Below are 27,587 nucleotides of genomic sequence, written 5' to 3'. Positions count from 1 at the left end.
GCCATTTTTAAATGTATTTATTACCGTAAATCAGTAAAAAATAAAATACTGATAATCAGTAAATCAGTCAGCCCACAATTACTACAATTCTACAATGTATGTCTCTTTCCTTTGACTTATTTGTACAATATACGATGTATATTATACCGTTTTTTCATACCAAAGGCTGTACTATGATGTTTTCTAAGAGACATACGATGCTACTCTGTTTGTTCTGGCCCTGCACTCCTCCTCTGTTGTTTTCTGGATTGTACTCAGCTGCATGCCTTCGTCCACCCGGCCTCCGTTGACTCGTCCCGCCTGTCGTCTCTGGAGCTGAAGCTGGATTGGAACAGACCAAAGTACAGTCCAATCACGATGCCAGCTGCCTCTCAAAAGGCTCCTTCATCTGGCAGGTGGCAGCACTTCTTCTGAGGGGAAGCTGAGCTGGCCCGGCAGAACTTTGGAGATGTGTTCCAGTGGTTGGTGGATGTGTGGGGAGATAGAGAGGAACCTTTGAATTGTTCAGAAAGGAAAACAGGGAACCCATTGGTAGTTTTAGTTTAGGGTGCTACTGCGGTGTGTTTTTGGGCTTGAAGAGGTGAACAGGAAGAGTTTTTTTCGTATTGATTATCTTTTACTTTGTTCCTGGTTGGAATGCCCATCAATGTCAACATGAAGTTCACTTTTAGTTCTGTTGATTTATTTTTATTTTACTAACACCCATTTACTTTTAACCCCCTCTCATGTTGTGTTGTTGTAAACTTACTCTTTCAAATAAATACTCGTCTAACCCTCTGGAAACCAGCGTTTGGACTGTTTTGGTGTTGCTCCTCACCTAGTGACAGCTGTGGACTAAAGGCTATACTGTGACGTTTTTGGACGACATGCTATACTATGTTTTTTTGGACGACATGCTATGCTGTGACGTTTTTTGGACCAAAGGCTATACAATGACATTTTTTGAGCGACATGCTATACTATGACGTTTTTAGAGCGACATGCTATACTATGATGTTTGTTGGGCAACACTCTATACTATAGGCTTTTTAAATTGACATATTACTATGATGTTTTTTTTTTTGTTTTAGTTTTTTTTTGTTTTTTAGCAACATATAAGAATTTGAACAGTTTTAAAAATTACTATACTATTACTTGTGCAATGAAATATTATTCTATGGCATTTTTTAAACGACATATACTCTGTTTTCTTGAAAAACATGCTATTTTGACAATATCCTGCACTATGACATTTTTTGAACCACATATCATACATGACAATTTTAGGCAACATCCTATCATTTTGCACTTTTTGAACCACATAATAATCAGTTGGGTTTTTTTGCCGACATGCTATACTATGAACTACAGGCCATACTATGTTATTCTTGAAAAGTATACTATACTTTGACATTTTCTGAACTACATCCTATACTATGACGTTATACAGAGAGTGCTTTGGTTACATGTTGATTTATAATCTAGATTTTTTTCTATTTTGTTTTTTGACGGGATTACCACAGACCTGACCGTGAACACCGTTCACCCACCCGAGGGAGACGCTGCCTAAGATCTCAAGGCTGCTTGGTCGTGGTCTTTCTGGTCCTGCTCCAGAACGCCTTCATCAACTACGTCTTCTTTTGAAGAGGCCCTCAGATGCTGCAATCTCTGACCTTAAGGAGGAATTGCTTCTTTCACTCTGTAACGAGATGGTAGTTATTTTTAAAGACCCAGCTCCTGGCGGCTTTGAGTGAAAGTTTAACATCCATCAAAACGGAACTACAGACAGTTAAATCTGAGCTGTCGGTCAGTATTTCAAACATCAAGTTCGGCCCGGCTGCCCTAAAGCACGCTGTGGGTGAAACGGAAACTTCACTCTCCACATCACCGACGACATCGTCACACTCCAAAGCAGAGCACCTGTCTGCTGAACTTTTAAAAGTGGACTATAAATGGAAGAATGTGAGCAACAGCAGCCTGTGAGCAGCAGAACAGATGTGATCAGAAAGAAGTAATTTTCTTTTCTTTCTGGTTGACTTGATGCTGTCAGATGCACGTGTTGGAGCTGATTCTGATCTTTCAGGATAAAAAGCTGCTTTTCCTTCACAGACTTTTCAGGAAATTATTCTCTCCGGTTTTCTCTGCTATTTATATTTTATTATCTGTGATTATTTCATTATTTCTTTATTGTAAAATTTGTAGTTTTTAGTAAGTTTGAGGCATAAAGACTCATTTAGTTATTTTAATCCTGAAATCTTTGATGTAGCAGAACTAAACTTCCATTTTCCTTCTTGTACTTCTGATACTAGAACTAAACGTATCTCCAACACGGATCATCTGCTTTTAATGAATCAGCAGCAACATCACAAAAACAAATGAGACAATTTTCAACAAATTAATGAAACTGATGTCATTTAAAACTATCAGAGTCTGTTTTCGTGTCAAATTAAAGGTGATTACTGACAACTAGAACATTAACGTTACTGTTTTAATCACATTTAAGTTTCCTGAACGTTACATTAATGTCAACCAGCCACAGTTTTATGAACTTAATGAACCACATTACAGGAACACAACACACTTCAGCTGTTTACATGAAACTCAACACATTAGCTTTATGCTACGTTAGCTTTAATCAGGCTACGACCGAGCAGCTAGCTCGGTTAGCATCGCTAACATTAAAGCTAATATTTACTATGCTAACTTTCTTCTCTGGTCAACACACACTGAAACAAACTCCACCAACATCTGGAGTGCATGGCACACATTACATCTGACACTAAAGCTGCATATAAAGTGCATTAAAAGCGGCACCGATACGAAAATAAACATTTACTTACTGAACTATTAGAGTCCTTTCAGTGTCTGCTGGTAGAATCAGCCGAAGGTAGAAAACGGGTTAAAACAAGCCAACGGACAGGAAAACTGTCTGTGGAAAATGTTGTGCTGCTCCACCGATAAATAAACCAACAGTTATTATATCAGAATTAATCCAAAAGAGGAGAGCAGAGTCTCTGCTGCTTCCTCCATAGGACCTGTCAATCATTCCAGACCGGACTGTCAATCAAGTTGTCCCGCCTTTTGGCTTCACAAAACTTTAACGCTCTATAAAAAAAAATCATTATTGATTTATTTTAAGATCGGCCACCTGATCTCTCATTTTGACCATGAAAACTCAAGAAAAAAATGTATGTACAGTCTATGCACCGTACTCTGTTTGGCTGCACACTTGCTGATGACCACTTCCGGTCTCAAAAAATGGAAAAAACGGACCTTTTTTCGTTTCTGTCTCTTACTGATTTTACTTTCTTGTTATTCTAAATATAAAACGAAAATCAAAGCATTTAAAAAAAAAATCGTATATCCCTTTTTGATCATGAAAAGGAAAAACGCCTTGTATTTCAATTTTAGTATTTTAAAACAAAAATCAAATAACCACTCGTTTTTTGTTTTTCAATACCCGTTTCAGAACGGAAAATCCAATTACCAGATCCGTACACGGACCTATTCTTCGCTGTTTTGTGAAATAAGTGATATCTTGTAAAATCGCAGAAAAGGCCTGTATTTAATTTACATTTTAACTTTTAGAAAATAAATTAAAAAAAGGTTGGAACTGCAAATAATGTCTATATCAAAACAAGTCTATTTTTATGAATGTGCCCTTTTATAATGTGTAAGCATTAAATTACAGTATTATTGTATTTGTAGCCATAAAAAATGTCTTTGTTTTACAGATGTCATTATTTTCACACTTATTCTATTATTTTAGTTTTTTAACTTGTGTTTTTCTGGCTTGCTGCTAGATTTTCACTAATTTTACAGGATCTGTTTTTATAGTGTGTAAATGTAAATGTGTACATATTGAGTGACCCTTTGTCAATAAGGTAGCCAAATGTGATTGCCAATGATCAGTATCGGTATTGGCCCAGAAGTAGAAGAACAAAACAAGCAAGTAAAAACATCGGTCAACACCTAATTCAAACTCTGAGGAAGTTCGGGGAAAAAAAACTTGTGGCCTCAAAATAATTTTTTCTAGTTATGTCTAAGTGCTACGCAAATCAGACTGTTTTTATGTTGCACAAATAGAATGTAACACAAAGTGCTGAAAGGAATAAAAACTACACTCCTAGACTTCCCTCTCAACCTCCTGGCATATTTATAACATGTTACAAATGAATCAATCTCAGGTTGTGGGACATTCTATACACTGAACAATAATAAAACAAATCATAATGAAGCTAATCAGCTTCATTATGATGTAAAGGGTCAGTGGAGTCCAGCAGCTCCTTTACCCCCCCCCAGGGTGACCCAGTGGGTGATTCTGGCCTCCATACTACACTGGGTTGCAGCAGCTACATTGTTTTCTAGATGCTGAAGACTCACCTGATACCTGTGCGTCTCCTTTTCCTCACATTTACAAACACCGCACCGCCACAGGCTCACTGCGCCTGAATGAATGCAACTGATAGCGGACACATCAATTTTTTATGACCTAGAAACTGTGTTTAATGTGGAGCGGTAAAGTCATAGCCGACACCTGATCTGCTAAATGAGGTCAGTATGAGAAGGGAGCGTCCTCGGTACAAACCATGAAATCACAGAGGAATCCAACACGTTTCGCACACAAAACTCTGCTCAGCAATTTAATAAGTTCTTTATTTGCAATGTTCCGTTACCTCAACTTTCCAGTTTCCGATGCAAAAGAAGCAATAATTTCTTAAATAAAGAAAGCAAAAAAATATTTACAAAATTCCAATAAAACTAATAATCAATGGATTATCTAAAGCATCTCTCTGCATCTGGACAACTGTGGTTTCTGTTGGAAAAGGAGACACTGCAATTACATCAGCAATTTATTGTTTCTGAAAAATAAAACTGAAAAAAAAAGTTTTTTATTATTATCATTATTATATATTTACAGAACGCTCCTGAAATGAGTTTCCACTTAAAGTAGAAAAGGCTTTCGGATCATTTCTGTGTTTTTTTTCGTTTGTTTTTGTTGTTTTTTTTAACTTTATATATTTCATCAAGTCAATTTTCTGTAGATTTCAAGTTTTAACGGTGATTGGGTCATTAAGTGTCCTCTACAACAGCCAGAAGAGGTAAAGATGAAGAGTCAGTCAGTGTGGTTCGCTACTGGGGATGGGAGAGGATGGCTTTAGAGGAAGCATTAAGACCACCCCCTAGTAGTCAAGGTCAACATCAGGCCTGTGTCCTCTGCAAGTTCATGGTAGGAAACAGGAAGAGAAAATAGACAACCTTTGCTTTAAAAACTCCATCCATCAAATTAAGATTAGTTCATGTACATTTTTGTCTACGAACGTTTTGTCCACTGTATTAATAGAAACACACTTCAGTCATGCTGCACACTCCAGGAAAGGACAAAGACATAAGAGCTGTGTTTGAACACACGTTATGGCATGATGATACCCACGTGTCAGGGGACCCCGCTGCACCACACGCCCCCTGCTGTTTCTTCGTCAGATTGGATTGGATGTTAGGCATTACAGTTGTCTAGGACAATGGAAAAGCAGCCCGTTGGTTTGCATTACTGTGACAGAAAAAAACAGTTTCGTAGTGATGTGGGATACTTCACACCTCGTTAACAAGCAATCCTGCTGAATCAGTTTTCAAGTTTATTTCACGAGGACACTTGCTGTGTAAAGCAGGTGGGGAAATAATGAGGAAGCAAGAGGGGGAGGTTAGAGGGAAATGATTGTTTTCTGAGTCCATCCCTCAAAGAAAAGAAAAAGTAATAAAGATTTATCCTCATTGAGGATTGATTTGAGTCTGCCTCTCTGGCAATATTGTCCATGACTCCACGGCTGCCTGCCGAGCCCTCGCCTTGCCAAAGGGGGGCAGCAGCTTTCAGTTTAGTCTTTCAGTCCTTGTCAGACTCCTCCTCGGCCTCACGGAGCCAGGTGAAGAAGGCGGTGACAGACTTCAAGGCCACACCTTTGCCTGTTTGCTCCGCAGGGTCTTTGCTGGATTCCCATTTGTAGAAGGCCTCCTCTTTAATAACATCCTCATCGTACAAGGCGTCGAAGAACATCCGCAGCAGGTCTGCAGGGACAGAACACAGAGGTCAGTATTGATCGAGCACTGGCACTGAAGGAACTGATGGCTAGTTGCAGCAAATTAAGTCCTCTCACACAGTTTGCTGTAGGTGAGTTAAAAATCATGTTACAGAAAATGCAAGCTGTGGTTTGTTTGTGCTGCATTGATGGCGCTCTTACAGCTACATTAATTTTGAAGTTACTGTTTGTGCACACTGAAGGACACTTAGGATATTTGTTGAAAAAAAAAAGTCACTTTTTCTATTAGTTGACCTGCTGTTGGTATATGGCATCATATAATTTAGACTTCTCCCAGTGACAGAGGATTCGGCACTTGCAAGGGACAGCAGCTAATCAAATATGCAGCTACAGCAGTCAAATTCCAATTAGTACTAAGTGCCAGTAGCCAGGGAGACGATATTTTTAAAATTATTACTTCTTAATTCAACCATGCAAAGTCAAAAACAGCATTTAAAAAAAATAAAAATAAAAATCCCTCAAAAAAATATCCTTTCAGAGCAGGTCTGCTGTTTCACTGTGTACAGAGAGAACTGAGCTGCTGCAAAACAATGACTCAAGCTGCACTTTTCAAGTTTCACTGCAGATAGAAGCCTCTTAAAAAAGACCTGAACATGTCAGTCGGGATATTAGTAGCTTACAAATATAAAATAGTGAGATTTTTCACGACGACATAAAGAAATTAAGTGGATGGAAGGAAGATGGTTTCTTAAATGCCAACAGCATTGATATCAATATGATGAAATATTGATATGATCAATTTTTCCAATCAGCTTAATTACTGTAAGTGATAAATAATGTGAAATGACACCGTATATTTTGAATGGGATATTTACATGATTGTGTTTTACTTGTGCTTTTTTGAAGCTGGGGAGGCCAAATCGATTCAAAATCAGAGGTAGTCTGCCCCCATTTCATTAATCTTTTGATGCTTATGAAAGTAAATATTTAAAATGGAGGATAATTCTTCCATGAATATACTGAATGATTGAATGAACATGTATTGTTTCATAATATTTGCAAATTCAATCAGCATCAACCAAAGGCAAAAAATGGAACAGATTCAGTTTGAATTTCTTCCTACTTGACATTCTGAAAAAGCACTAGCATCACACTTGTGTTTCTCTGCAGGTTCGACAGTATTGGGCCGTGTTCGAAGCGTGACACTCACTGGCTGGTTGCTCCATGTGCACCATCAGAGCCTGGAGGGCGTAAAGGGCCTGCAGCTCTTTCAGCTCATCACTTAAGTATCTCTGCAGCAGACTGGCTCTCTGACTGATCTGCTGAGCATCCACCTTGTACGGGTTGTCACCTGAAGGAGAAGAAGTAAACACTTGTTCAGACAAACCATGAACTTTCTGTGACGTTGCTAATTTACTTCTGGAGCTGTAAAATCAATGACATATTGGGATCTGTCACTGTTAATATAATGACTCATTGTATGTCCCCACTTCAGGAGCGTGTGCTGCGGTGAGTGGTGACTAATGCAGAGTTACAGGATAATTTTAGAGACAAACGCACAGACGGCTCCCGTTTCTACATGTTGTGTTAGTCACACTTACATATGATGGCAGACTGGCAGACCGATGTCATCAGCGCTCGCACAAACTGGTTGGAGGCAGTCTGCTGCTCGTCCAAGTTAGCCTGAAAACGCAGTTCAAGAGAAGGGATAGCTTTAGATTGGATGAAGAAAAACAAGCAGGATGTATTCAAGTTTGACATAAAGCCAGCTGAAAAATCCTGATTGACCATCACGAGCACTGAAACGCACCTCAACCCAGTCTCTGATGCGCTGGTTGTCGGCCTTGTCCTGGAGGAGTCGGTCCAGCTGTTTGTTGAGCTCCTCTGAAGTGAGGACCTTCTTCTTAACAACTTCCTTTGCCTCCGTGTCCTCTCCTGTGGTGAACTCCACTTTCTGAAATGAAGACAAAGCCCAAAGACATGCTTTAGCAACACGCCACTAGTTATTTCCTTTTCCTCTTGGGGAGAACAGAACCAACTGAACTTGTGAGCAGTGAATGGGCCACATATTTAGCAGTTTAGGAAGTACAGCATTCATTTGGACTCCTGTTTCTAGCCACTTGGCAAATCCAAATTCAATATTCATTGTTATGGATCAAAATATCCAATTATTCCGTTGCTAAATGCTTCACTCTGCTAAGCCCCGAGCCTCTAACTGTGTCTGACTATACATTTGGCTCTGACCGGGTAGTGTACACTCATTTTTTTTAGCTTTTACTGAGAAAAAACAGCCTACTGTGTTATAAATCCAGAGCGCTGTGAACCTAAACAATACAGCTGCAGGTCAGACAGCTAAACAAACAGGTATGACTCACTGTAAAGCTGAGGAAAAACTGAGCAGAGCTAGAAATCTGGGTGATAATTCTCTATAGGTGCATCACGATGAGCATTTTCTACTTTCACAACTTTTCAACGTTGCCATTTGATGCATTGTTGTTAGACAAATATCAATTACAGCTGCTTTAAAATTCTTCTTTTTCAATAGCGTAAAAAAGACATAAAAAGGTTTGTGTTTTCAGTTGTCGTGTTTTAATGTCTAAAATTCAAATGTCTTTCTCGTACCTGATCAGTGACAAACTTGTTGACGTCTTCATCCTTAGGCAGGAAATCATTCCAGTTCAGCCCAGCCTCTGTCCACAAAGCCCCAACTTTCTTGGGGGTCTGATGAGAGAAATAAAACACATTAAGCTCAGTGAATCTAAAACGTCCAACTGCATGAAGTACTTTTAAACGTTACACTCCACGTCCACTAAGCCTTTTTGAGATATGTACATACCATTCCTTTGCAAAGCAACGTGAGGATCTGTGCCAGCAGCACGCCAGCCTTCCCCAGAGGCACAAGAGGCTTCGAGATCTCCCTGAAGACACAATTACAGTGGATTCAGCTTTCTTAAACTGCTTTACGGTTCAGCTGTTTAACAGCATTTTTGTTAAAAAACATAGGTATACTTGAGGCAAAAAAAATGATGATCAGATGCTCTAAATATGTTTAAGCGTTCCTACTAGAAATAAGTGACCTAGTTATACATTTCACTCGAAATCGTTTATTTCAGAAGGAAGATGGTCAGTGACATTCAAATATCTTTCAGTTGCAGCAGCGAGAAGAGTGTCGTTCTGCAACGAAACTGAAAAAAATCTGAAAAAGAAAGAAAACACAAATCTCCACACTCACCTGAAGAGCTGTCCCATAGGGATGCCTCCCTCATGGAGCATGGGGGTAATGAGTTCAGCCAGGTAGAGCCAGATGTGAGGTATATCTATGGCCATGTCTTCTGCCACCTCCAGGATCTCTTGTAGCCTAAAAACAGCACAAACAAACAGTACTCAACCTCAGAATAAGCTTTAGTGATATTTCCTCAAAAAGTCTCGTCGAGAGTTAATTCGGCTACTCTAAACAATGCGATGCTTCTCACCCTTTGTAGTACTGCTGTGTGGGCAACGTTCCTGCCTTTGTAAGTTGGTGCAGCAACAGGCCCATGTGCTCTCTCGCAATGGTGCTGCGTTCAAGTGTCGACTCCAAGCCGTTCCGCACAAACACATAGAGCAGCGAGGCACTATTGAGCTCAGCCACGCATTGCAACGCCTCCTACAGCACGACAAGAAGAAGAAACCGGAAAGACGTCAGCGCTCATAAACCAGTGAATGCATACACTTAGGTTTAGTTCACGTTGTTGCATGATGTTGTGTTTGTACCTTTAAGTCATTGATGTGGAGGTATTCCTCAATGATGGCATTTGACTTCTTCTCCACCTCCTCTTCAGACATGGAAGGTTTAGGAAGAGAAGGAGGAGGAGTGGGGGCGCTCTCACGCTTAACTGCAGAGGAAAAATGGTGAAAATACGAGTTCAAATTCAGTCTTCTTTCCTCTTGTGTTTCCTAAATACATACATAAACAACTACAGTCTTGCTCCAATTAATTTCAATGGCTTTTATACCTGTGAGGTCTTTGCTTGGACCCCTGTCCCGACTTCCTCGATCTCTGCTTCCTCGATCCCTGCTTCCTCTGTCTCTGCTTCCTCGATCCCTGCTTCCTCTGTCTCTGCTTCCTCTGTCCCGATCGTCGGTCATGCTGGCGACGCGACGCACCGGCTCGTTTGAGGCCCGGCTGTCTCCGCCCCTCCCGCCGCGCTCCTGCGACTCTCTGCTAAAGCTTCTCTTGGTGATTTGGTTGCCTTCCCGTCCCTCGCTGCGATCAAATCTGTCAAACCGATCCCTGTCACGGTCGCTCCTGTCTCTGTCGCCGCCACGTTCACGGCTGGAGCTTGACCTAAAGGTTTTAAGTGAGGCACAGGAGCACATTTATCATGCTGTGCTATCAAAACTTAAGCTGATCACTGAACAGGCCATATGCATAAACTCTTAATGATTTTTGATATGGTATGAGGGATTAGGTAAAGGCAGGATTTATACGATTTAAAGTGCAAAAAGCTTGTCTGGAAATTGTCTTAAATGTTACTTCTGAACAGCTATCTTCAGTATAATTAGTGCTCATATGTCTTAGCAGCAGTGAAGTGTTAATCAGACAAGAGCCTCCAACTTGTTTACAAAGTGGATTCTGTGCTCTCTCTGAGGGATTCTTGAAAAATTGACTGCCTTTATCAGTTTGCATACAAACAGCGCTACACAGATGCACATTTAGTGCATATATTCATGGTGGGCCTTTTAGCAACACTTAAACTTAAAGGCAGCAGGACTGAGGATACGTAATAATGACATTTAAAAACAGAGGAGTATGTATAAAAAAAGTAACATGCACAAAAACTCTAAAGGACCTTTTATTTTGAACAGCAAAGCAGCAGAAAAGAATACAGCATTAAAGCATGACAGAAAAATTTAACTTCAGAGATAAAATATCTGTGGTTTATAAATACCTCTGAGGAACTCTTCGATCAGAGTCTGTGGATGACAACAATGAACCAGACTGCTGCAGGGCAGAGAAGCGGTTGAGAGTGCTGGTGGCCGGACGCCCAGAGTCTAAAAAGATGGAAAAAGATGACTGAGAGCCAAACCACTAAAACAACCATAAAGCCATGCTGTCTTTTCGAAGAAGATGTTCTTACCCTGCTCTCCACTCGCAGGTTTCGCTCCACTTCCTCCACTGCTGCCTTTTCCCCAACTACCCCACATGCCTTTGCCGCCTGGAGCCAACAGCTGATTGTTGAAGTCCAGAGCACCAGGCTAAAGGATACCAAAAGTTACATTTATAGGCATGTTACATACACAGACATCCTAGTTTATTAAGTTCAACTTTCACTTTAATAACCCTTGACTGATCAGAATGAGTGTGCATGCTTTGGCAATCTTACTATTTGTCTTTAAAACACTATATTTAAATGTACCAGTGGGCATCAAGGCAGGAGAGAAAGTGAACCTGAAGTTTTTGGACTTTACCTTTGTGATCTTGCTAAGGCGGGTAGTGTCGATGGGTCTGTTCTTGGAGATGGGCACCGTGTTCCACCCTTCATCCTGAGGTTGGCTGGTTCGGCCTCCTCCTGGTGTGTGAGGGCCGCGGCCTCCCATGCTCCCTCCCATCCTGCCGCCTCCTCCTCCTCCTCCACCTTCTTTCTTTGACAGGAGCTGCTGCTGGACTTTGATATGTTCCCTGTGCTCCTCCATCTCGGCCTCCTTGTGGATCTGGTCGATTGTTTTAGGACCTTGGTCACCTCTGCGAGGCACCCAGTTACTCTATGGAACAGAGAAGGAACATGATTAAAATGTTCCAATAACACACAGGATTCCCATATGACTCATAATCCATCCATAATTAAAAGGAATGCTTAGTAATGGTCACTACAACAAATGCTTGGTATCAGCTCTTCATTGCTAAATACTGTTGTGGATGAATTTACCTTTCTGAGGTCCAGGACATCTTGCAGCATGAAGCGGATTCTGGATGAGGTCTTTCTCTCTTTGATGATTTTGTCCATCTGATTAAAATACTGATCCATACGAGGCTGGGAGGGACATGGAAAAGAGTGGCTTTTATGAGTCGTTGCTATAAAATGGCGACAAATGAGATGAGTAATGTAATATGTAGAGAAATGTCTCCTCAGTTCCTCAAACCCATCACTACTAATCAGTGGCCCAGACACGTGGCACAAAACAAAAGTCATCACTGGAGACATTTTAAGCCTCTGAACCCAAAAACCCAATGTGTTACCTTAAAACAAAGAAAAATTGCCAAAATGACCAAATTTATGAGGCAGAATCTTTGAAAAAAGAAAGAATCATCAGGCTGTCAACCTTCCAACAGTCCTTGCACTCATCTGCTGCTTAATTTGGTCCCAATTCAGTAAAGTCACTTTACTCCACGTCAGTGATTTTAAAGAAATAAAAAAGCAGTGTTTCCTCTAGGATTTTTTTCAGCAGCGGCAGCAGGCTCTCTGGGGAGCCGTGACGCGTAAACAATGACACTTGACTGCAGATTTTACTTGTACAAACTATTTATAGAATGGCCAGTTGAAAATGGCTTTTTAAAGGCTGAGTGTAAAAAAAAAAAAAGAAAGGATGTTCTTCAATACTGGTAACATTTGTGGATATTTGGGAAATGTTGATTTCTACGTTTGACTTTTCAATTTTTGTGAAATCAAAGAAATTCAACTTTCTTTCTTTTTTTTAAAAAAATGTATAGCAATATGCCTGTATTATACTACAGAGTGCTTTCTACTTCTAAACCTCTATGGAAACAGCACAACCATGGCTTGGTCTTTATAAAGCAGTAAAAATCAAGCCCACAGTGACTACAACTGTGAGGAGGGGGAACAGAGCACCTGGAAACTGCTTGGGGGTTCAGAGTGTACATGTGTGGTTGTTTATAAGCATCATGGACTTCCATCCATGTTCGTGATTTACTTACCTTTGCTTTCTCAAAGTCCAGGTCTTTGCCAATAGTGGAGAGCAGTCTGCAGAGACACTCAAGAGACTCTTCATCATGATTCTTCAGTAGTTTCACTACACAGTCATGCATGATGGCTTCTGTCAGCATCTTAAGCTTGAAGAGTTCACCAATAAACTTGATGTTTCCCAGTGAGCGACGTCGAGCCTTGTCTTTGGCCTCTTCCAGCTCCACCCTCAAGCGCTCACGCTCCTCTTCCTAAGGGCAGAAATAATGTCTGTGCTCAGCATTACAGCCAAATGATTAGGTTAGGCTAAACGAGAACTGCTGATTTTGAAAGTTTCAGTCAAAATGCTTTTCTTACATCTTTGGCAGCCTCCATCTCCTTTTGCTTTCTCTCAAAGATCTCATCATCATCTTGGTCCTTCTCAAATTCTTTCTGGCAGCGGTTGAGCAGCAGTTTGCGGAAGTTCGCAAAAACTCCTGGCTTGTCTGAGGTGGGGACTTTCAACTGAGGAAAGACAACATTGAATAGGACGATGAGCCTTAATGTACGTTTTACATTTAGCAATATTCATATGGTACATGAAATTGGTATTAGAAAGTAGTATATCTGTAAGTAGAAAAGTTTGAAAGCATGCTCCTTCAGTTCCTCAATACCATCATGATCATTCAGTGGCCCAGACACGTGGCCCAAAACAGAAGTCATCATTGGAGCAAATGATAAGTGTGCAAAATTCAGATACATTCACATGACTTACCCCCATAAGGCAGCGGCACATGTTGGCATAGGCCACAGAGAAGTTGGGCTCTGAGATGGCCTTCTCAAAGATGAGGTCAATGGCTCCCTTAAGCCTCTCCTCGGTGTCTATTTTCAGGTCCGTCACCTGCTTCATCAGCTCCTGAAACTTCTGCGGGGTCAGCTTGTTGAGGATGCTGCGCAGGCGCTTGAACAAATCTTGAGTCTTTGCCTGTTCTGGATCTTCGCTGTCTTCCACCTCCTCTGCAGCACGGCTGCGAGTGGACTTCTTCACAGAAGGCTTCCAGGCCTTCTCAGCCTTGTTGAGCTGCACGTCGTCATTGAGGGACATGCTGCTGATGATTTTCCTGGGCTCTTTCCGCTGACCCTGCTGGGAGCGACGAGGTCCAGCGGGCTAAATTTGTCAAAAGGGTGAATATTTACAAAAGTCAGTATAAACAAACTTTGTAGAAAAATATCTAACTATACCAAATTTATGGATTATAAAAAAATAGGAGTAGATGACATCAGAAAGAGACAAATTCACTGACTGGGCCTCGTGGTCCTCCCACTGATCTGCTCCCAAGATTCCCCAGATACGAGGGAGTAAAATCAGGACCAACACTCATCAGCCGAGCTGGATCAGCAGGCCGCAGTGGAGTCTTGTTCACCTGAAGTTAAAACAATGACATTTGTACTCACAAAAAACTTTCAAAACAGTACCATGAATGGATGATCTGCCATAATCTGCATGATATATGTAACAACTAGTTATGCCAATTAGCTCCCAGTTTAGAGAAACATCCAGAAGGACCAGAGCTAAAGCTAAGCTGCTTACAGCTGTGGACGGAGTCATCAAAACATACTTTAGGTCCTTAAAAAAACAGGTTCTTTCAGTGAATCAAAACATCACGTACCTTGTCCAGGACCACGTCACTGATTATAGGCAAGCCCTCAGGTTTGTGCATGCTGGCGCTGATGAACTGGAAGCCCAGGAGGAACTCCCTGTCGTACCGCTTCTTGTCCTCTGGGTTTATCGGCTTCCATTGTTCTAAGTAATGGAAATGGGATGTGTGAATGCAGAGGGCTACATGTACATCTTTAAATATTCTCAAACTAAGAGATGGGTGCAGCCTTGTATGATAGAAGATGACAGAAAAATGTTTCTTGAATGGAACACTGAGGTTGGACGCTGCTTTATTGGTGAATCTGCTTCATAGTGAGCAGGCCTCTCTAAATTTAGCCCCTATTCCACCCTTCCAAAGATGATTCTTTAAAACTTAAATGTTTTAAATCCCAAAGCAATTTGCAGGTGACCAGAATTTCAGTATTAACCTCTAAATTCATCTGTTATTTTCCAAGGTAAATAATGTGCAAAACATGGAGCTACAAGTTTATCTTACCTTATCCTACAAATGGATCTAAATAGTAAAAACCTCAAGCAAAGACTTGATGCAGTCAGACTGATGGAGGCATGAGGGTACATCTGAACATATTCTTCATTCATTTAAGTAAAAGTAGTAACAGGAAAAAATAAATTTCATTCAGAACTGTAATTCATATTCAGACTTGAATGTTAGCATCCAAAATCCAGCCCATCTACACAATTTCATCGGTAAAGTATCGGGAATAAGCTCCTTAATAAAATGTATCACATTTTTAGTCTTAATTTTATGGATATGACACCTTCCACATGGTTTTGGTAAATCAAGTCTTTTGTAGAGCCCATTTGAAAAGAACCTTTGTTGACTAACAACAACAAAAATGTATGCAATAAGCAAGACAGGATAGAGAAGATAATCCATTTTTAAAAACTAAAATAATATAAATAACCAAAAATGGCAAAGAAGACCAATTTCTAACTGAAAATAAACCAACTAAAATCCTTTGAACATATGCATCTTGAGATCTTGCGCAAAAATGTCACTGGACGGCAAATGTGTGCCACATTACTGTTATTACATCAACACAGTATCTACAGGTGCACATCACAAAATCTGATATCATTTCACTGCACAAAGCCATAACTTACCTTCTTTGTACTGGTATTTCTGCTCTGTTGGCTCAGGTGTGGCTTTAGGCCTGTCAGGCTCGGCATTCTGCTTGTCCTCCTTCTCCTCCCAGGTCTCATCAGCCACTTCAGCAGAAGGTTCAGCTGGAGCTGGAGGGCTGGCCTGAGTGGTCGAGGGTTCAGAAGCAGGACTGGCGACCTGCTCCTGCAAACAGGAAGAGAAATATTACAATTACCTGAAAGCTACTTTTTTTTTTTTTTTTTTAGAGAATGTAGTGTTTTCGCTACTGTTTATATATAGTTGAAACTGCTTTTGAACACTGTGTCTGTGTGATACTTGCAGTCAAGCTGTCATCTGAGCTGACACACACCTCTGTGAAGGCATCCAGGAGGTCCCCAATGGCCTCCTTCTTGTTGAGCTCTTTCATGTTCTTCTTCTTCTTTGGCACAGACGTAGCAGCTTCAAGAAAAGAAAGATGTGTTAACATTAAAATCCCACGTCAAACATTGTGAATCATATGGCAATCTGAAATCCGAGTGAGAATTGTCTCCTCTGTACCTTGCATAGTAGATTCCTCTGGGCAGCTAACAGAGGCAGGAGGGGCATCCTCAATTTTCTTCTTCGACTCCTCTTCTTTCTTCTCCTCCTCTTCTTCCTCCTGGGCTGGTGTTGCTGTTTTAGCCACAGGTGTGGATTCCTGAGATTGAGAAGCGGCGGGCTTGTTATGGGATGTAGTGTCTGGAAATGCCATATCCTCAGACAGTTCTTCAGGCTCCTGAGGAAGGCCGTTGGAGAGAAGAGGCTCTGCCGTTTCAACTGGTGTGGGCTCAGGTTCGGGGGCAGAGTTCAGGTCAGCGTTCTGGGTCTGTGCAGCAACAGGTTCCTTTGCAGAGGGAGGAGGCTGGGAAACGTCCGGCTCCGTCTTTATAGTTGCTTCTTCTTTTGCCAGGTTAACAGGAGTAACTGTCGCTGCTGCTGCTGAAATCTCAATTGCAGGCTCCAACTTGGAGCTGGCCACCTGCTCTTCTTTTTCCAACTTCTTGACTTCCTCTGTTTTTATTTCTTCCTCTTCTGAAGCAGCCTGAGGTTTCTCCATTTTCACAGGTGCTTCTTGTACTGCTAATGATGCTGAAGGTCCAACAGGGGCATCTACCGTGTCACCAACACTCGCTGTGACTTTATTTACTGCCTCAGCAGGTGGAGTGGTAGATGCTGCTCCTGCAGGGAGGGAAGGAGGAGGCTGCTGGTCCTTTATCAATGGGGATGGCACCTCAGTAGCAGCTGCAGCAGCTACAGATTGTGCAGCGAGCTCAGTAGGCAGTGCTATTTGGCTGTCCGTTTCCTGTTTGGCCTCCAGCACAGGCTCTGTGTTTGCTGTAGCAGGAGGTGGAGGCGTTTCAGCACTACCAGGGAGCTCTGCGTTTTCATCTGGACAGCGTGAAACATGAAAAAAATCACACAATAAGGAAAATGTGGAACACAGCCATTGAGCATTTTTCAGCAAATTAAAATCGAGAAACTGTAATCACCTCTTCTTGTCACTCCAGTGACAGGCTGTACAACTTCCCCATTGGTTTGTACAGGACTTCCATCTGTTGTGGAGGCCTGCAATCACAAAGCAGTAGTTAGAATTCTTTTAAAAGCTCTGATTAAAATTAACAAACACCACATTGAATGGTAATTAGGAACATCTACACACAGTCATTGTGATTCATTACCACATGTCTGCAATGTAATTTTTCTAACAATTATCACTTCAATGGGGATTATATCAAACTGTATTGATTCAACATGGTTATTTTAAAGTTTTTTTTATGTTACTGAACTGCAAATCCTAATAAAGGATAATTTAATTTACACGTTTTTACCAGACCGGTGACTTTCAAGTTAAAACAAATTAGCATAAAAATGTTACTTCTGTTCATAATATCAGTGCATATTTGTGTGTATTTGCTTTGACTTGGCATTGCTTGTTAAATAAAACTGTGGTCGATTTGAGCTGAGCCTATTATGAGATGCTAACACAAAGATGTAAAAACACGCAATCACCTTTGTGAAGAATAAACAAGTTGGGAGCTGGCATGTAAAGAATTTCAAAGGGGTGCTTTGTTTTCTCCAACAATGTGTGCTTTGTTCATATAGACCAACTCTCTCTCCTGTCTTAAATTATGTAAACAGCAATAATTCCTAATGTGCATTTTTTGCTACTTTCTTGTAACAGTACAAACTGAAATACTTTCGTGTCACTTCAAGAAAAAGTCCCTTAAACTACAAGAACACAAAACAGAAGTCAGAGCAAACCAGGGCGACGTATTTTACAACTGGAGTTTTAACAGTTACACCTCTTTTTGTATTTCACTGTGCTTTTAATTGATTAGATTTTCCATACATACAATACTTCAAGTAGGTACAGAGTAGTTGATAGCAGTTAAGATTTCTAAAATAAGACACACTCTACCATTATCCATAAATCATATGAAATCCTTTCTTAAAGTCAGTATTATAGTCAATGAAACAATTCTGCCCTTCATTATAGACACAAGCATCGTTGTGTATGAACAGAGTGTAACTGAGTCAATACAAGCCAGCCTTCCAAAAGTGAAGTCTTACCTGTGGGGGAGTTGGTGTCGTAGTTGACCTTCCCCCTGACATGATCTCCTCTGTGATATCACGCCCACCCTGGTTGGGATCTCGTATTCTTATCTGTCAGAGAGACAAAAAACGTCGGTCAAGTTTCCACAAAATATGTCTCCGACAATAAAATACAAAGACTACACAAGGATCCTGTCTCTACTGAACTATAGCTGCCACCCATCATGAAAAATACTATTGTTATTTTCAGGTAAAAGGGAAAGTTCCACATTGAACAGACAATACACTTTCACCCCCATTCAAATTTTTTTTTTGACCTCAGACAAGAGGTGCCCTGCCTTTTTGTTGGGACACACTACCGGTTTGCGTTCCCTCTTTGGTGGGCCTTGTGACTGTGCCGGTGGCTGCTGAGGAGGCGGGGCTTGTTGCTGTTGCTGGGTGGGGTTCATCATGACTGGTGCAGGCTGGACTGATGGAGAATACTGTGGCTGCGCTGGATAGTATGCTCCTGCTGTAAAGGCAGAAGGAAAAAAAAATTGTTAGAAAAAGCGAAAGAAATTGGGGACGTGTGAGATTCCATTATTCGTGCAGCTATAATCAAAAATGTTGTATTTGCCATGTTTTCATGAAAAACCTTGAAAAGCAGTTTGTGGGAATTTTGGATGTAATTGCTGTATAATGGATAAAGGTGCATTTCTCAATATATCGTCGCACACACACACACAAAAAAAACCTCAGTACCTCCATACTAAGAATTTATCTGTGTGGATATGAACTTGTGCGTGGATAAACGTGTTCAAATGAGATAAATATACTTGCAAATTAGTATATATATGTATGTGCTGTGTGTTCAAGCGACATTGCTACGTCACAGTAGTCCATGTGACTATGAAAGCTGGGAAAGAACCTCAGATTGGGTAACACCAGACATCATTTAATACAGATTAAAATACTTGGCTCTTGGGTGCAGGGTCAGTTCTGATTCCACCTGGTGCAAGACTGAACGTACTGCCCTTAAGTGGAAAAAATCTGGGACATGAGATTTAAATGAATCTCTAAGACACCAATGTGTAAACGCTCTCCGTGAGTTGCTACATTAGGAGACAGAGATCTATTCATGTGTTAGGTCTGGAGAAGATCTGGCATTTGCTGAAGGACAAAACCATCCTTTTTACTAAGATCTAGAATTCCAATAAAAACATTTTGTAAAAAGGGGTTTTCCTGTGGATTTCAAATAAAGCGCTTTATTCTTTAGACACTTTGAATAGCATCACATATGTAGTTGTACTTGCCATTTGATTTCCAAATTCTTCCATGTTCTTTTTGTATGCTTGTATTGTCACATTTCCATGAGACTCTTTTTATGATTTTTCCGCTCCACGCGGGTTTGTGGATTTGTTTAACTGAATGAATTTGGAATGAAACATAGGCCTCAACTATTCTGGTTGTCCGGCTTTGAGAGCAATGCCCAATTCTAGGTCTCTGCATTCCCACAAGAGTCCACGCGATGTAAATTTTATCATCTGCCCAAGTTTGTGAGAGTCCGCGAGGTTCGCTACGCATCTGCAGCCCCAAACTGTGTGTGGACACTGCAAAGACACTGACAGCTGAAACTCCACAAAGACGAATGGTGCTTAAAACAACAGTTTGTTTTGAAGTGAAGCTATGCAAAGAGATTCACCACGATTGACGCCTTCATAATTTGTCATTTAAGAGTTGTAAAGGAAGCAGCAGCAGCTACACTTTGGAGGTGCTTTGATTAATACATGCTTTCTATCGACGCAGTCCAAAAACAGCGCAAAGTCTTAAATTCTCAAGGAATCGTGTACCATGTCCACCCAGTGTGCTCGGCACACCTCAGGAATAATCCCAGGTGTCATTCTGTGACACTATGAATTGGCCTTAAAAACCTTTAGATCCAGACTGAAAGTTGGACAGAGGTAGTCTGCTAAAGTTTATTTGTAGTAAATAAACCCAGTCAACATTACCTCATAGATTATGATTATAAATCCACTTTCTGTTATTGATCTTTAAAAATTCGTCATTTATTACAAATCTGACACATTAAATGTGGAAGGTGGAATAATTTGGAGCCCAACCAGTTTGGGTTTGGTGATTTGATGGTTTTTTTTTGACTATTAACAATATTAATTTAAACATTTAACAGAATTTCCTAACTTCTCTACTGCATATTTGTGGTATAAGAGATGGGCAAAAAAGAGTAAAAAATAAATCCTAGACACACACACAAAAAAAATTATCAAAATAATTCAATGTTTTTCCGCGTGTTTGCTATAGATGTTCTGGAAATACAATTATCCCCTATTACTGTGTGTATGTCACCATCTGCATGTTGTTATACACTTGTGTTACCAAAAAAAAATAAAAAATAAAAAATCATTTACGACACGATTAGAGACAAGAAGTGCCACAGAGATTTTTGCCACTGAAGCCTGCTGACCACCACACAAGCACACACACTACTCACCGGGGTAGCGCTGGGAGGTGAGAGGAGCACCGTGGAGAGAGAGACGGCCGTTCTCTCGCCCGCCCCCTCTCCCTCCACCACCCCGCCTCTCCCTCGCAGCAAGAGAGGGCTCTGAACCAACGCAGCAAAGGAGAGGGAGGGAGTGAGGGACGGGAGAGGGAGGAAAGAAGGAGAGAGGGCAGGAAGAGACAGATGCAGAATGAGTTAATGAGAGGATCCAGAGGAAGCAGGGTGTTAAGAAGGTCCCATGAAATGAACGATGCCTGCACCGTCCTCTTGCCCTGTGTTCCTGCCTGTAGCTTTTTCTCATGTGCCAATACGCATTGGATTTTAAATTGCTTTACTTCCTGGAAAGTTTTAGGTTTTGTTTCCTGAAACATCTCGCACTCAAGTCTGTGTGTGCACGAGCCAATACAGAGTCAGGTTTTAATATATTCCATCAAACGTTTCAAAAAAATAAAATCTATGCAAGAATAGTTGTAAAGTAAAACAGTTTTTGCAGCAGTAACACAGGGCAGAGGTGTGTTTGGGTAGCATTTACTGAAAATGCTTCTAAATTGTAAAGTGCAGTGGTCTTGGATGTTTTGTTCACATTTTTCTTTGCGAGTCTCTTCCCCTCCCTATTTCTTTAATTCATTATTATTCAAGTCAGGCTCCAGATAACACTGAATCCCACCTGATCCTCCTGTTGTATGTGGACACACATGAAAAGGAAGAAAATGATGGTCTCAAAGTCATTTCATGGAACCTGTAAGGCAGTGTCAGGTGAGACTGCAGATAGAAAGAACACAGGCCAAAGCAGAATCAAGCCAGACTACATGCAGCTGGCAGTTCACCACAAAGAGCAGAGGTTTGATTCCATTAAAAATGTCAAACAGCCAAGCAAAACCACGACGCACCCAACAATAAACACATCCACATATGGATTAAACTTGAACTCCAACTTTAAATCTCTGATAAATTTAGGAGACTTGTGTTTGAGACTTCATCCCTTTTACCTGACAAACATTCTGTTTGTGGTCTGTGGTTGTGCTTGGTTGCTGTTATTCTTCAAAAACCCTTACCATAACCAGGATATTCAGCAGGGCTAGTTCCTGGGTAGAAGCCTGCTGTACTGCCGGTCACAGGATACTGCTGGGTAGGAGGCATGTACGGGGGTCGGTACTGCAGGAACACAACAAACATTTAAGATGTGAGAGTTTCAGGCATCTCTCTGCTATATCCAGAGTAACAAACCACATGCGCACTCTGATACAAGATTACCCTCCCTTTTTCTCACAGAGGTTTTGGAACATTTGTGTAGCATGCCCAAACAGGTTTTTCAAATGCAGTCAATTTCTACAGTTACTTTCTCACGCACTCTCTTGTCAGGTTCTAAGAAGCAGTCACAATAATTTTTCTCTGGCTGTGACTGTATTTTTGAGCTTCCCTTCATGATACTATATGACACCGTTAACGCTTCGCTGCTGGCCCGTTTCACAAGCAGATGCTTTGATTCATTTTTACTGAGAAAGAATTAAATTCCTCTGTGGCAACAATACACGTAAAAGAAGCCATCAGAAAACTCTGTAGGGTAAAGCTGGCTTCTTAAACAACTTTAAGGCTGACTATCTCTAAAACTCATGACAACCTGACAAAAACTCTGAACGTAATAAGATCATTGTATAAGAGCTGGTGTACAACCTATACTAAAGAGCACATCTGCAGGTAATACAAAATGCCTTACTCCTCAAAACAAATATATTTAAATGATGACGCAGGTGGCTGGAAAGAGCAATAATATGTGTACACCATAACGAATGTGAACTGACCTGTCCAGGGGGGATGAAGTATCCCTGAGGAGAGCCAGCGAAAGGCAGCTGCTGCTGGGAAATCATCATCATCTGGGAGCTGGGTGGGTAGACGTGAGCAGGTCCAACAGGTCGAGGGCCACTACTCGTCTGCACCCTTGGAGCACTGGTGGCCATGGCGGGTCGGTTCTGATAGTAACTCTGGAGAAATAGATGAGGGGGAAGGGAGGAAAAGCGGGATGTAACATGGCCGAAGCAGACTTGTTGCTGGGTGTGAGTGCATTCAGTGTTTTAACTGTGGTAGTCCTAACCCATGTGTGAAAATGTTGAAGCATTTTTGCTTGTGTCCGTGTGTCCAGTTGCACACATTCCTAATCTCAGCTGGAAACAATATACTTAAAGCTTCTGCAAACCTGTACATAATGTTCAGGTTTTTTGAGTAACATGGAGTCTAAACTGTACTGGAAGTCATGCCTTCCTGCCACACTGAGGTTAGCCCAAGTTAAGAGGGGGGAGGAGGGGGGCGAAGAGAAAAGCCGTTACCTGCAATGCTCTGTATCCACCCTTCAGCCGCGCAACACATGAGCAGAGAGCAAGAGAGGGAGTGAGATTAAGGTGAAAATGAGGACTAGAGACAATGAGGAAGGTTGAGATTACAAAGTGTAAGAAGGAAGAGTATGAGAGGCAGCAGTGTATCTTGCAGCCATGAACAGTAAGCTCAAACGACCATAGATGCACATGCAGTTCTACACAGGTCTGCACAAGCAGGATCCCCTCCAGTCCTGTGGGTCCCACTTCTGAGTTGTTTAAAAAAAATCATTTTAAGGGCTGCAGGCACATGCAGAAAACAGTTGTTAAAATGCTGCAGGTACCACAGATTAATTCACTTTAACATTAAAGTCTTAAGCTGACCCCCATTAAAGGCTCCTTTGCACTGTGCGATTTGGCGCTGCTAGAGACGCAAAATATGAGAGAAATGTGCTTAAATCTGTGGTCATCAATCCAAAACGGTGGCGAAAGATTGCACTGTTACACACGTCCAATGACAGCCACATTGGACATAGGGTGACTAGAAACATCCTAATAAGAGTACAGCATGAAATGACTGGATATCATAAATACTGGCTGCAGTGATATATCAGAAATATTACTTTCAACTAAAGGTTATAGAAATGTATACGCATACACACAAACCAAAATGATGGAGGCAAAACAAAAAAGCTTGTGTGACACTGGAAACTGAAGAAATCTTTGGTCAAGTAGAATTTTCAAAAAGAGCAGCGCAAATGAATGACACTGACTTATATATAATCACTCTCAGCTGTATTTTTTTTTACATTTACACTGTCGCATTACGATTTAAAAGGCATTTATCGCACAATTTGATGCAAGTGAAGCTGATATTGAACGGTTGACAGATTGAGACCAAGATTTAACTCGCTCCACCTTACAGACGTAAGAAGTCTAAAGGTAATGTACGTCATGATAATTTAAGGTTAAATTTTAAAAAAAAAAAGCCAATTCTCATTTTGATTTGAACTAAATTCAATGATTTGTGAATGAAATGAAATTGTTATCAGTTCTTCTGTCATATCAGACTGGTTTTGGGACAATGTGCTAAAAATGCAGAGAAGTTTTGGGAGAAAAAAAAGTCAAGTAAATGCAAAATAAGTAAAGGAGTAAATTGAAAAAATAAATACATAACAGGTAAATTCTACTTTTAAAACATTGTGACTCACATTCAACTAAAGACTTATGCAACTTGCTACAGAAAATTATGCATTTCTAGCATGAGATGTGGAATTCGACATTACTCGGACTCTGGAAACACTAATAAAAACTACAGCGTTCTCATCTAATTCCCAAACTTGTGGATCGAAAACATGCACTACACTAAGGAGACAGAGGGGATGTAAGGGAAAGTGAGGGGTGTTAGTACCTGTTGGTGTAAAGTACGGGGCCCTGCAGCAAACTGGGAGAACAGCAGAAGAGAGGAAAGAAGACAAGGTTGACATTCAAGGAGAAAGAAGGCAAACAGGCTACAACACACACACACAATTAGCAAAAGCTTTATAGCAGAAGAAGCCATGTCAGAAGTCCATGTGAAAAAGCAGGAAAGAGAGGGTTCTCATACAGATCACATACTAAGACACTGAACGCAAAAACCTGAGCTGAAGAAAAAAATAAATCATGCTAGGAACAATACCTGTCTTGGCTGTGGTGCAGAGTTCATTTGTGGAGGTGGAGGGGTGGCAAAAACAAGAGAAGGAGGTTGTCCAGGGCCGTAAGCAGCCTTTAGAGGAAAGAATGGTGAAAAACAAATGTTACTGAAATATAATCTACCAAAACAACTGAGATCCCACCTGGGCAGTGCGTCTCACCTGTGTCAATCCAGGGGAAGGGGCAGGGTTTGGGACAGAGGTAGGTCCCGTTATAGGCTGTGGTGGTTTGTTCATTTCACGTTCTTTTATGGTTCTGCATTAGGGTGGCGGTGTGTTGCCAGCCTTTCTGAGGAAGAGAGGAGCAAGAAATGGCAAAATTCAAATTGAGGCATGGGGTAGCACATCTTAATTAAACATGACTATTACAGCCATACAGATTAGACATCAAACAACACTGTATGAAAACCTTTAGTGTGGCAACATCTAACCAAGCAGGGAGGGTGTGGTCTGTGGTTTCGCCTATGATAACAACACCCCCTCCCACAGTCTTATTCACTTGCATATTGCTCGTCCCATGCCTGTAGTCTTATGTGGAATTAGTGTTACTGTCCCTCCTAGATTCCTTCTCACAATCAGTTTGTGATGCACTCATGTATTTTAACATCCACTCAAAACCTTCCACTGATTAATCGAATAAGGACTGTGATGGTTACGAATCCCTCCAAAATAAGGAGACTTTGCCTGACAAATGGGAGACACATTAATGAGGTGTTACTTAAAACGGTTTAGAGATTTATTTCAAGTTTATACGTATACCATCAGAATGTTGAGATTTGTCTGGTTTTGAGTAAATTTAAGAAAATGGATACCTCAGGTCAAAGTTCATTTACTATGTTAACAGTGGCTTCAGTGCGCCCTCGTTGTGCTAGCTACATGTGCAAATAACCAATTCAAATAACGTCAACTCGACATCCATTTCAAGCGTGACTGCGCATCAGAGCAAGTGTTGTGTGGGTAATGGAACGGCTAAAGCATTGTAAATTAAAAAATAATGAATACTACGAGCAGACGTGTCATACACCATCCACCTGCTGACACAGGAACTATGGTTAGCTGCTAGCCGCTGCCATGCTTCTTTTAGACAGGGCATCAATGCACAATGCTACCATATGGTTCTGCCAGTACTGATGGCTAACAGGCTTATGAGGCGTGATTAAATATGGCAGGTACTCATGAAAAGATTAACATCGTGTCTTAGCTAAGATACGGGAGAAAATACATTTTACCGGCCCGCTAACATGGCAGCTTTCCCAGCCGAAACGGGTTAAATCGTTAGCCTACAGCCGGCTAGCGTTACGTGTCCTACTATCACAGACATTTTACTTAGTTACGCTACGTGGCTGAGTCCACATTTAACCTTAACGTACACAGAGCTCTATATTATAGTTTTACTGTGTTAAGAGATGATATGTTAACAACAAGGACTCATACAGGGCAAATAAACCGGCTCTGGCAATAATGTTGCAACATCGAGACCGATTAGGTTAAGTTACAGTTAAGCTATTGTTGGTCAATGTTAGCTAGCAGTTTAGCCCAGCCCTGTCCTCCGAGGTGTATTTAATTACAGAGGCCCAGCAAACTCCACGATCATATGAAACCATCACCCTGGCATTCAGTGTTATAGTCGGCTAATATTGTGGCAACAAGCCAAATGAGTCCAGATATAAGTCTGATTGTTGACATATACACGCTGTCTCCGAACACAGTTAAAATCGCTTTTAAACCATGAACCAGTTAGCATTGGGGCTAACTATCGGTGCCTCACCGAGCCTGCTGTGATAAACGGTGACCAACTGGAGATTAGCCTCAAGAGCGAATAACCCCGGCTGTCATTTCAGCAAACATCACACTAACTTTAGCTAAGCAGTCACTCGAATAAACATTCAGATTGAATTATGTTTTCCCGTTTTCGTGTTCTGGCTAAGATTAGCCGACTAGCTGTCCGGGTGTGTGGACGGACAGCCGGCAGGGCCTGTTCAACCAGCTAACAGCAGCTAGCCTGTGTGCCTTTGACAAAATGAAGCCCGGGTGTAGCTCCAGCTAGCAATAACGCGGTATGTTGGTTTTATTCTTACCAGGAATCAGTTTTGACTGTGTTGCAAGATAGGAACTCGGGGAGTCGGCCTCTGATCAGTCTTCTGTTAGTGAAAGTAGTGGTGTTGTAGTTTCCTTGTCCTTTACTCCAACAGAAAAGTGATGCCCTTCTTGGCTGTTGACTTAGCGAGCTAGCTAGCTAACCGGCAGATGGGGTGAGTGCTACAACTGTCACTTCGGTTTAAATCCCAGGGCGTGCAAAAGTGACAGTGCTCAAAATCAAATAATATAGTACTTCGGGAGTACTATTGACAACTCCGATGGCCCCGAAAAAAGCCTCTGGACCGGAGGTCCATGATCAAGGCGTCGATGGTGACGGATTGCCGGTTAGGTATGTACACAAGTGTCGTATGAGGAGGCTCAGAGCGAGGCCATAGTGCGGCGTTTCTGCTGGATGGAGCCGGTGCGCCTCCAAGTCGCATGGGTAACTTCCGGGGAAATTAAAATTTGATGCCGTTTCCTCGGTCATGTGATACAGGCGCCTGAACCATTTGATCAACATGGAGCTCACAATCACCTTATATTGTCAATTCAACTCATCGTTATTTATGCGGCACATTTAAAGCAACAGTCGCTGTGGTAGAAAAATAAGACTGGCGTTATGAATTAACCTAACACGTTGCAATATATAGAAAATAAAGTGTTATTTATGGGAGGAATTTACCTGAGTAATTTACATACTAAAGATTAAAACACAATAGAAATCATATAAAATACAATATTACCTGACCATAATAAATA

General features: G+C 41.2%; 1 protein-coding gene, 1 long non-coding RNA gene and 2 other non-coding genes across 9 annotated transcripts; all 4 read right to left on the bottom strand.

The window, feature by feature from the left end:
- On the bottom strand, positions 1 to 1,782 carry LOC129349864 (uncharacterized). Its single transcript, XR_008603035.1, has 2 exons — positions 1,530 to 1,782; positions 1 to 493 (listed from the first exon to the last, which is right to left on the bottom strand). It is a non-coding gene; the product is annotated as an uncharacterized LOC129349864 (long non-coding RNA).
- Positions 1,783 to 4,609: 2,827 nt separating this feature from the next.
- Positions 4,610 to 27,266, bottom strand: eif4g1a (eukaryotic translation initiation factor 4 gamma, 1a). 6 transcript variants are annotated; one of them, XM_023285745.3, is made up of 33 exons: positions 26,828 to 27,266; positions 24,912 to 25,038; positions 24,737 to 24,823; positions 24,470 to 24,502; positions 23,074 to 23,094; positions 22,552 to 22,731; positions 21,805 to 21,904; positions 20,741 to 20,851; positions 18,612 to 18,763; positions 18,271 to 18,363; positions 17,190 to 17,265; positions 16,219 to 17,088; positions 16,031 to 16,119; positions 15,681 to 15,864; positions 14,566 to 14,699; positions 14,200 to 14,319; positions 13,671 to 14,063; positions 13,274 to 13,420; positions 12,931 to 13,167; positions 11,924 to 12,028; positions 11,466 to 11,759; positions 11,135 to 11,252; positions 10,946 to 11,048; positions 10,010 to 10,341; positions 9,768 to 9,889; positions 9,488 to 9,660; positions 9,247 to 9,372; positions 8,851 to 8,932; positions 8,637 to 8,735; positions 7,825 to 7,968; positions 7,616 to 7,697; positions 7,225 to 7,365; positions 4,610 to 6,042 (listed from the first exon to the last, which is right to left on the bottom strand). In XM_023285745.3, exons 2-33 carry the CDS (start codon positions 24,984 to 24,986, stop codon positions 5,861 to 5,863), a joined length of 5,205 nt encoding a protein of 1,734 aa, XP_023141513.2. In that variant the 5' UTR covers positions 24,987 to 25,038; positions 26,828 to 27,266; the 3' UTR covers positions 4,610 to 5,860. The 6 variants fall into 6 exon arrangements, with proteins under 6 accessions (XP_023141513.2, XP_023141517.2, XP_023141515.2 ...); XM_023285749.3 differs by lacking the exon at positions 20,741 to 20,851; XM_023285747.3 differs by lacking the exon at positions 23,074 to 23,094.
- Positions 12,120 to 12,195, bottom strand: LOC111578822 (small nucleolar RNA SNORD66). The gene has a single exon (XR_002747018.1). It is a non-coding gene; the product is annotated as a small nucleolar RNA SNORD66 (small nucleolar RNA).
- On the bottom strand, positions 13,550 to 13,626 carry LOC111578823 (small nucleolar RNA SNORD66). The gene has a single exon (XR_002747019.1). It is a non-coding gene; the product is annotated as a small nucleolar RNA SNORD66 (small nucleolar RNA).
- Positions 27,267 to 27,587: the final 321 nt, after the last annotated feature.

The sequence above is a fragment of the Amphiprion ocellaris genome, chromosome 10 (assembly GCF_022539595.1).
Source record: "Amphiprion ocellaris isolate individual 3 ecotype Okinawa chromosome 10, ASM2253959v1, whole genome shotgun sequence".
Lineage (NCBI taxonomy): Eukaryota > Metazoa > Chordata > Actinopteri > Pomacentridae > Amphiprion > Amphiprion ocellaris.
This window is presented reverse-complemented; position numbering and strand designations above follow the sequence as displayed.